This window comes from Plectropomus leopardus, chromosome 3 (genome assembly GCF_008729295.1).
Source record: "Plectropomus leopardus isolate mb chromosome 3, YSFRI_Pleo_2.0, whole genome shotgun sequence".
Lineage (NCBI taxonomy): Eukaryota > Metazoa > Chordata > Actinopteri > Perciformes > Serranidae > Plectropomus > Plectropomus leopardus.
In genome coordinates this window covers 26,056,723-26,067,040 of record NC_056465.1, presented here as the reverse complement: position 1 = coordinate 26,067,040, position 10,318 = coordinate 26,056,723, and the positions used below count along the sequence as shown (strand labels likewise).

At 39.4% G+C, this 10,318-nt stretch overlaps 1 protein-coding gene across 4 annotated transcripts; it reads left to right on the top strand.

Annotated features, from left to right (window-relative positions):
• Positions 1-283: 283 nt before the first annotated feature.
• Positions 284-9,320, top strand: acot11b (acyl-CoA thioesterase 11b). Of its 4 annotated transcripts, none has more exons than XM_042516080.1 (16): positions 284-400; positions 1,883-2,081; positions 2,796-2,865; positions 2,992-3,052; positions 3,139-3,240; positions 3,323-3,458; positions 3,564-3,714; positions 4,861-4,980; positions 5,137-5,275; positions 5,406-5,461; positions 6,476-6,542; positions 6,633-6,716; positions 7,125-7,258; positions 8,389-8,520; positions 8,683-8,809; positions 8,963-9,206. In XM_042516080.1, the coding sequence occupies exons 2-16, from the start codon at positions 1,892-1,894 to the stop codon at positions 9,119-9,121; spliced, it is 1,728 nt and encodes a 575-aa protein (XP_042372014.1). In that variant the 5' UTR covers positions 284-400; positions 1,883-1,891; the 3' UTR covers positions 9,122-9,206. The 4 variants fall into 4 exon arrangements, with proteins under 4 accessions (XP_042372014.1, XP_042372001.1, XP_042372007.1 ...); XM_042516067.1 differs by having other exon boundaries at positions 3,561-3,714; XM_042516073.1 differs by lacking the exon at positions 8,683-8,809 and having other exon boundaries at positions 8,963-9,320.
• The last annotated feature ends 998 nt before the right edge of the window (positions 9,321-10,318 follow it).

Sequence of the window (10,318 nt, the reverse complement as noted above, 5' to 3'; positions counted from 1 at the left end):
AAATCTGGTAATAATAAATAAACAAACATATAAATAAATAAATAAATAAATAACATAGATAAACATTTTTTTCCTAGTATCCATAAAAGTTGTACGGTCGTTGTATTTGAATAAAAGTAGAAACTCTAGGGCTACTACAGTTCCACCTTAAAAAAATGTGGACGCCAGTATCCACCACAGGGGAAGGTCTCTCTCCCTCTCTCTGTCCCTCCAGTGGTGAAACTGTTAAGTAACGCGGTGGCGTGTGTGTGCATGTGTGTGTTTATAAAGTTGTCGAGGAATGGGTAAAATGAAAAGAGGTCCTGGCTGCAGGCTGCTGACTCTCAGCCGGTGTTAATGTTTTGCCGGTTCATCGGGACTTTAACTCGATTTCACCATCAGCTGTAACTTTAAAAATTAGGTAAGCCTTTTTTTTATTTGGTTTGTTTTTGAGTGTGAAATACGCCCGTGTGTTTACTGCTACGACTTGTTTTGCAGAATGACAGCAGGATTTTAAACTCCAGCTCAACTGGTGTTGTTGTTATGCAACAGAAGTTCATGGTGAATGTTGTGGTTTGTCTCATTTCTGCTGAAGTCGATTTAAAGGTCACTGCAGCTCCTGTCAGCGATACCAGGAAAGACAGGTGACCACTGCGCCCCACTGGAGCAGAAACACTTCTTCTACCCCAACAAATAGTTTCCATAAACATCCCATGAAGCTGCATGCCTTAAAATAGTCTGCATGTGTCTCGAAATAGTCTCAGCTTGATTAAACATGCTCCAAAAAGACAAGCTCCAGCTTGCATAAAAAAAGACTACATGGTAAAATTACATTCATTAACAGCAGCAGGTAGAATTCACATAATAAGTATTTCAGGTTGTTCCTGATCCTTGAGTAAGGGGGCAAATGTTTTGCAATTCCTCAGACGATAAACAGAGTTGCAGATTATTTAAAGCTTATTATGTTGCAGCACTGATTCAGACTGACTGCAGTTTTCACTTTTAATGGTGAATACAATCCAGACTTGTTAACATAACAAACATCGGTCTTTGGAAGTGGATCTGGAAGTGCCTCTGCCTCAACACTTAAGTACTGTCAGGATTGTTTAAAAAAATTCAATACAGAGAATTGTGTAAGCAGTTCCTAAAACTATAATGAAAACTCATCTCTGATGCAAAATTTACAAGTAATGGTCTGTTCAAAATTCATCCAAATTGCAAACTTTTTGCAATATTTGTGCCACCTCTTTGGCATTTGTTTTTTACTCTTATAGTTATAAACTGAATATATTATGGAATATCCATCAAATTATCATTTTACAAAATAATACAAAGGGGGCTCCTTGAAAAAAGGTTGGGAATCCCCTGGCCTACAACGTTTTGCCCATTTTATTTGATAACAAGAATTTAAGATGATCCAAGTGACACATGGAAGTATGCATCTCTCTGTTTCTGTTACCTGTGTTGTATATCTTCCAGAAATCATCCTGTGAAACAAAGCATCGTTGGTATGAACTCTGCAGTTTTTATGCTCATGAAAGAGATAAGACATGGGTGTAAACGGCTGCGTCCAAATTAAAGTGTCTATGAATGTATCCCAAACATATTTGACTTCCAGTAACTATCCAAAAAGCACTTTTTTAAACATCAAACTGGTGTTTCTACATCAAGACATGTTCCAGATTTTATGAATTTTGAAGTAACCAAACATTTGGACAGCATCAGTACACACTGTAGCTTTATTAAATTATGCAGGTTCCAATCATTTGTTTTAAATTTTGGTGATTTAAAATTTTGTTTACAGGTTGTACTTGTAATTACTGTATGTCTCTTTCAGTGCGTGAGTCTAAATTAAAGTGGGCAGTGTCTTGGTTTTTAGTGTAATTTTCCTGTGTTTCCTTAGCTGTGAGTTATGATGTCAGAAGTGAAACACACAGACACCATGCAGGACCCCCTGTTCATTCTGGAGAGTGAAGAAGTGTACAGGAACCCCACTGAGGTGAAGATGAGTCAGATCGTGCTGCCATGCCATGCCAACCACTGTGGAGAGCTGAGCGTTGGACAGCTGCTGAAGTGGATGGACTCCACAGCCTGCTTATCTGGTAGGAAAACATCAGAAAACACAGTATTTGTAACTTTTAAACTCTCCATAGTTTTGTACATCTCATCTTCACAGTATGCAACTGATGATATAATAACTACTCGCAAGGAGAACGTAAAGCTGAAATGCATTTTTTTATGTATGCATGCAACTCTAAACATGCAGTTTGGTTATCCAAAAACGTCCCATCACAGCCTCCGAAGTATCTTTTCATAGAAGTAACAAATGAACAGAATACTCAGCAAACATCGTCAGTAAACAACATAAGTATTTCATGTCCAAGGAGTGGGAGGAAGTCAATAGTTATTAAATTTTACCCCCTTTTTAAAATATTTTATCAATAAACTTAAATACAACTTTAATATAATATTAAACAGAAATCTTCCCACTTCCTGCCCAATGTTCACCATGCACAGCTTGATCAAATCAAACAAAAATGAAACAATAAAGACAAAGAGATAGCTACCACAGCATAACTGGTGGAGACATGCCTTGCATATTTAAATCTATTTATACACAAGCAGCAGGTGACATTGATGCATTAATATATTCTGTACAGACAAATGAAATCCTTTTAGTTTTGAAACAGAGCTTTCTGTGTTATAGATTAAACCTGCGTGTTTTTATACATGCACACATTTACAGCTCGCAAGCTTTCACTTTGCCTGATGCTGCTCTGCTGCACTAAAATATTTGTGTAATCTCTCCTCTCGAGCTGAGAGACACGCAGGTTGTTCCTGTATCACTGCATCTGTGGACGACATCCATTTTGAACACACCATAGGGTAAGGCATTTACCGTAATGCTGCTCCAACTAAACACTTATGTCTCACAGGTCCAGCTTGTGTTGATACTTTAATCACTGCTCTGTGTTGATAGTAAAGAGAAGCGTCTCTGTCTGTCTCCTCCAGGGTGGGAAAGGTTGTCAACATCATAGCAAAGGTCAACAGAGCCTTCACATCCAGTATGGAGGTCAGTGGACGTTGTTTTTGATTCAGCATTGTGAACATTTTATTTCAGAAAAATGAAATGCATGTGGTGATTTCTTTTAATGTCAGGTGGGTATATTGGTGAATTGTGAGGACCTTTACACTAACAGGCAGTGGAAGGTTTGCCATGCGTTTGCTACCTTTGTTGCCAGACGAACTGAAGCTGGGAAGGTAAGGGACAAAAATAGAAAGATGGACACAAGGCATTTTACTGAAGCTAGTTTGACATCCCCTGAGTGTTTTATGCATGCAGGTACAGCTGAAGCAGGTGCTTCCTCGCACACAAATGGAGCAGATGGAGTACAGCCTGGCAGCGGAGCGGAGGAGGATGAGGCTCATCCATGCTGAGATCATTACAGACCTACTGAGCAGCAGCACAGCTCAACTGGGTACAGACTGTAGGCAGAGGGCTTTATGACACAGCAACATGGCACACATGCACCATTTAAAATCAGATTGATTAAAGCTCCTGCTTTACGCGCTCTCACCAGGAGAATGCCAAGAGTACCAGGACGCCGTCACGGCTGAGCGGACACGAGTGGAGAGTGTGGAGCTGGTGCTACCGCCACATGCAAACCACCAGGTCAGCACCTTCGGAGGCCAGATCATGGCCTGGATGGAGAATGTGGCTACAATTGCAGCAAGGTATATACCTAGGTCTATAGTTTTTTCTCAGTTTCATTTTGAATAACCCTTAAAGTTTTCCTTTAAAGCTAGTTAAAACTTTTAGATATATACTTACTAGCTTTCTTACTGAGCTGGATTAGAGGATCAAAATTATCATATCCTCCGATTAAATACATTTACAAAGCGAACTGGACACAGCATTAGAGACGGGGCCCTGTTCATTGATATGAGAGTTGCTCAGTGGCACTTAAAGCAAAAAAAAGTTCAGCTGCGGCACATAACATTATCCTGACGCACCGTGTGGCCCATAGTAGAGGCACACTAGAGACTCTGCCAGCCAAGCCAGCTACTTCCTGTTTGGCGCTCCGCTAACTTGAAAATAAAATGATTCTGTCGTGTGGCTTGTCTACACTTTCCAAATGTTATTGGACTGAATGGATCAAAGTCTAATAGTGAAACGAGTCATTTTTAGGGCGTTGTGATGCTCAAAAAAAAGGAACCACTTATTCACAGATGTCTCTTTTGCATGTAAGTCAAAGGGAAAATGTCTTTTTTTTGGCTACAGGGCATCAAGTGACAGATGTTATTACACTGTTTAGCCACTATAAAATTCAAAGCCCTGTGCACTTCCTGGGGGCCTAGTTAGATACGAAACTACAGTCAGCAATTGGTTAGTTTAACTTACCACAAAGACTAGAAACAGAGGGAAAGAAAAATGTATAAATGTGTGTTTGTTGCAGTTTTACAGGATGTTACATAAGGGACTACATCTTAGTCAGGTGCAGAGACTTGTTGAAGTCTTGACTTCTCTGTGAGACTACAGGAAGTCACTGTACCTGGCCAAGAAATAGTTTCACACAAAAAACAACAACATAAAACCTCAAACAGTAGCTAGTCAAATTAAATAAATAAAATAAAACATGGTAATAAGTGAGCCAGCTGCTGTTTCTTTCTGTTTCCAGTTTGTATGCTAAGCTAAGCTCCCTGGCTGCTGGCAGGAGCTTCATATTTAAAGGGAAGATATCAGAGTGATTTAGTCATCTAACTAACTATCTATCTAACTGCAAGAAAACAAATAAGCATATTCTTAGTAACTCCTAACAAATGCTAGTTTGCTGAAGGTAATGAGATTAACACCTTTTTTTTCTTTATATTTTCATCTAGTCGCTTGTGTAATGCCCACCCAACATTAAGGTCCATCGACATGTTCCATTTTCGGGGCCCGTCTCACATCGGTGACAGACTGGTACTGAAGGCTATTGTTAATAATGCTTTCAAGCACAGGTGAGTCTACACAAAATAAAGCAGCTCATCTAATCAAAGCTTGCAACACATCTCTATAACTTAAACATGTACAGTCTAAGTGAGCTGATTCTGTATGTCTGCATATTTGCATTTCTTTTTCTGAACCCACTCGTCTGCATACATGATGTACTCAAGCATGGAGGTGGGAGTGTGTGCTGAGGCTTACCAGGGTGGAGAACCTCTGCGCCATATAAATAGTGCTTTTATGACCTTTGAAGTGCTGGACGGTGACAGGAAGCCACGCACGCTGCCACGGATACGACCAGAGCCTGTGGTGAGTTTTCTAAAGCCTAAAATGCACAGTAAAACACAGAAACAGAAAAAAGACAATTTTCAGTACCAAATCCACAAAATAATCATCCTTATGTAAAGATTTCAACATAAAGTGTTTCAATGTTTTACAGGATGGAAAAAGACGTTATAAAGAAGCTATTGCAAGGAGGAAGATTCGCCTCGATAGGTTCGTACCTTCCATTTCACAGAATCTATTACCTTCTACCCATATATTGTTGTCAGTGTAAAACAGATTTTCTCTTTCAAAGTATTCACAAAATGTCACAGTGGCTACATTGATATGCACAAAGTATTCTGGTTTTTGCCCTCAATCTGAAAAAGGCAATATTCCTGCTAAACTGTTTAAATGGCTTATAACAATTAATATTCCCACTAACTAACTTCACGTGTCTTATCCTGTCGTTAATCGCATCAAAAAAAATGTTCAAAGTTTTCCACTGATGGCAGACTTGTTTGGCCATGCTAATACAGCCTCCATCTTTTATTTCTTCAGCCACTTTCTTAAAAGTGTTGGTGTTAAACTATCTGGGCATATTTCAACTTTTTAACTTTTTCATGTCCAAAGAATGGACCTAAAATGCAAATACCTTCATATCCCAAGTCTTAATCAGAAAATTTGACATTGGGAATAAGGCCTAGTTTGGCTTATTGAAAAGGTATATGCTGTTTACGTGATCTGTATCAAATTCAGAATATTGTTTAATTTGAAATAATAGTGGAGTATTAGTGTGCATGTAAATGTCCCCAATGTGTCATCTGCTCCCCTTTAAAAATCAGGTCAGGTTTGATTTAGTGTGAATCCTTAATCATTAAAAAAAACACCAAATGCATTGAGAAATACTGCAGTATAAAGAACTGGAAGTTATACACGCAGTAATACAGTCATTACTGGTAAGTTTGTCCAATGTTTGCTGCATAATACATTGTTTACAATACTCTGCAGCTGCACATGACTTGGCAGGGCAGCGTATCACAGCTGAGCAGACTTTGGTGTGCAGTCTATCAAGCATAATAACTTCATTGTTCAACTGTAAAACGCCCGGCCTCCAGTGTAACCTTTAGTCCACTATTTGATAACCAAATGTGTTGATGCTAGAACAAAAAGCTTCATATTGTGATCAACTTCTCAGATCTGCCTTTTGTCCCTGAATGTAAATCATTGTGTGCTACATGTTTACAGGAAATACATTATCACCTGCAAGCAAACTGAAGTGCCTCTCTCCGTGCCCTGGGATCCAAGTAACCAGGTATTGCAATTTCTGGCAAACAGAGGCCCACATGCTTAGAGGGGCTTATTAGATATTGCCTCTGTATTCAGACAGTCCCTTGTTTTTTAGATGTACCTGAGCTACAATAATGTGTCGGCATTGAAACTAATGGATACCAGAAACAACTGGGTATTAACTTCGGAGAAAAACAAGGTCAGTACTGTTTGTGTTATTATACAGGATATAGCTTGTTAAATAGATACAGCTGCTGTGATTTCTCACATGCTTTCTGATCTGTGTTATTTTGGCTGAGCTGCTCAGTCACAGTGGAGGTAGGCCCATATTGCTTTAATTAAACTGTGGAATATTGCAGAATAAGTAAAAAAAATATTGTCTACAGCTGAAACTTTAAATTTGTCTCTGCTCCACCCCTCTGCAGAAGTCAAAAGACCTGAATAAAGTAACCCCAGGATATGTTTAATTAGCATATTCTAATCTTTTTTGCACCCACCAGGTTCTGACAGCAGTTAAACGTCATGTGTGCATGTAGGAATAACTGGAACAAATCCTATTTATAGACGTACAGCCCACCTCCTCTTTGTGGATTTGCTCCGTTCCTAGGTCAGACTGTACACACTGGAGGAAAACCACATGCTGTGTTTCAAGGTGGAGATGCACGTCAGCGTACCGGCAGAGCAGACGTTCCACCTATTGTCAGACCTGACGAGGAGGAAGGAGTGGGACCGGCACTATGAGTCAGTATGAGTAACGTCATCCGGAGCGTCTTACATTTAAGTCAACAGCAGAATGAGCTTAAAGGTTGATTCTGAAGTTATTCTGTGTTTTTATCATCGTCAAAGAAATCACATTAAAAAAACAACTAGGCAAACTTGTATCTACAAAAGATCTAAATCTTTAAAATGGGTCATAGCCCGCAGCCCTTTGCTGCATGTCATCAGTTTCTTTCTATCTGTGTTATCCTATCAATAAATGCAAAAAACAAAACAAAAAAGGACAAAAAAGGGTCACAATAAAAATGATAATTATAAACATTTTTTACAAAGGGCTCAGTATTTGAGAACCGCCCCTTTTTTGTTAGCCACTGTTAATCCATCAAGCTGTCAGAGTGAGCATGGAGCCCGCTGTCACTAACTGCGCTCCCTGAAGAAATAGAATCACATTTTTGGACAAATGAAAAAGCAGTTTGAGCGATAAGCAGACAAAAGTGTTTATAACATGCATTTGAGGAATATATTCAAGATGCCAAACTGACTAAGAAACAAAAACAGGTTAAATTGATAAAGCTAGTGAGTAAATCATAGCACAGGGAAACTATGGATCGACAGCCAATTACCGGGGCTGATATTTGGCATTTTGCCGATTATCTTCATCAGTATTTTATTTTAATGATAAGTTTTCATCATAGTGTAGGGACGTCTCATCCAGGGCAACAGTGTGGTTCAGTGCTAATATTTTTTGCATAACACTGGAGGTTTAAGGCACAAAGGAGTAAGGATAAATGAATTGTTGGTTTGGGTCTTTTTCATTGGATTTGCTGACAGCAGGAAGAATGTAAAAGACCACCAGCCTTATTTTTTATATTCCTCAGTTGTACTCTATTATTAAAACAGCCCACCAAACAAACACAAGTGACAAGTCAGATGCAATATTATTTCTGCATGAAATATAAACTATTTGTTGGTGCATATTGAAAGCTCAGACTATCATAGTGCAGCAGTTACATGGAGCGGATAATGCAAAAAAAGAAGAAAGAAAAACAAATTAAATCAAGAAGTTACAGAACTGCCTATATGTCATGATAGTGACAGCAGCATGACACATTAATTTGACATCTTAAATATTTGCATTTTGCTCATTACTGCAGGGACTGTGAGGTGATCAACCAAGCGGATGAGGAAGACACCCTTTATCGCATCACTACACCATCTGTCAGTAAAGGGGGCAAGGGCCAGGACTTTATCTTACTGGCATCCAGAAGGAAGCCATGTGACTCCAGGTGTTGTAAAATACGACATAATAAACACAACTCGTGTCATTTCATTTTTGATTTCCTTCTCCACCTTATATTATTTTCTATATGCAACCAGTTATTACACTGCTGCCTGCCGCTTGCTCTCTCATAACATCTCATGATGCTATCCTTGTTTGTCCCTCTCAGGGACCCATATCTGATCGCTCTGCGCTCTGTCACTTTGCCCACTCACCCTCCCACTGAGGACTACACCAGGGGAGAGGTGCTCTGTGCTGGCTTCACAATCTGGGAAGAGTCCAGCGCTGTCACCAAGGTTGGCCAAATAAGAAGGGCACACAGTTCAACACGCCACGCTTGCTGCGAGCACATTACTGCGCCCTAAAACTAACAATTCAAAACTGCTGAACTAAAGTGTAAGACACAGTGGTTTTCTGCACCACATGTGACCTGATGTGTTGTATTTCAGATCACCTACTACAACCAGGCCACGCCAGGTGTCCTCCCCTACATCTCCACAGATATCGCCGGCCTCTCCTCAAGCTTTTCCAGCACTTTCTCTGCCTGTAGTCACTTCCTGGAGGCCAACAAGGACAGCCTGGCTGCTCTGCCGCCTTCTGTGCTGTGACAGAACAACGCAGCCACGGACTCCTTGCACGAGGAGCAGTAGCTTCAGTAGAAAGGAGCATCATCGTCTCACTGTCTTCATCCTGTTTCACCTCTGTTGTGGAGCTGCTGTGCTCTTCAAGAGCTCGTAGTTGAATGTAAGTGTCCCATCCTGAGATTACAAATGTCTGTGCAAAAAATGTGTAGGTTTTTTTTTCAAATGTCTTTAAAACTCATTTCACTCTGAAAATGAGGGAAATTCTCTTTAATAACTATAAAGAAATATGTTTTTTAAAGAACTTGCTACTTGTTTTAGCGAGATTAATAGATATTAATCACAATGTTTCTGAGTCTCTTATATTTTAAGCTGCGTATGTTTTATTAGAGCTAATATATTATGGCAAACTTTCTGAACTTTACAAATTTATAGACTGATTTTGGTACATATAAGTAACACAATCTCAGCAATGTCATATCATCAGACAGCCATGTTTTTAATGGTTTTGCCAGTTTTTTTAAGGCAATTAATATTGCAGAACAGACACCTTTAGAGAGGTACTTACCTAACATAATTGCACATGTGGGCAAATATTCAACATACCACAGTAGCTGACATACTTACATAGTCTGAGCTGTTTTAATGAGCCTATTTTGTTTAGTGTTTTTCTACCTCCTAAATAAAGACATTTTTAAAATATTTGATTTACAATTCAAATGTGAGATGTACATTTGTACATGAGTAATGATGCCGTTTTATTTGGATGTATAGTTTTAGAGGACAACTCTTGCACTGATTGTATAATATGTTGACATTCAATGGCTAAGTATCGTCACATTTCAAGCTGTCTTGATTTGAACTGAAACAATAAACACAATAGACCAGTGGATTATGCTCGTTTGTGTGTTGGTGTTCAACTCGTTCACCCTGCATTCCTTCCATTCCTGAACCATTTTTTAGGAAGAAAAAAGAAAGAAAAACACAGCTTGCAGCTGTATCCCACTGTAACTTGTGATTGTAGAGTGGTAATAGGTGCACGGTTCAGCAGAGGATGGAGTCTAAATGAAACAGAAAGCCTCTGCTGGCTGCCTCTGACTGCATTTTAAAGTTTGTGGCTCTGCTGCTTTCCAGGTATTGTGTTTGTTCCACAATCATCCTGTTATGCTCACACCGCTTTCCGGACAGCAAAACAGGGAAGAGCACAAGCGAATGCATCTATGA

What these genes read in the sequence shown, in the direction of transcription:
- acot11b (XM_042516060.1), top strand. Translation starts at nt 1,892, where the DNA reads ATGATGTCAGAAGTGAAACACACAGACACCATGCAGGACCCCCTGTTC. An exon ending in CATTTTGAACACACCATAGG is followed by an intron (nt 2,866 to 2,991) that starts GTAAGGCATTTA and finishes TGTCTCCTCCAG; the next exon opens with GGTGGGAAAGGTTGTCAACA. An exon ending in CCTTCACATCCAGTATGGAG is followed by an intron (nt 3,053 to 3,138) that starts GTCAGTGGACGT and finishes TTTTAATGTCAG; the next exon opens with GTGGGTATATTGGTGAATTG.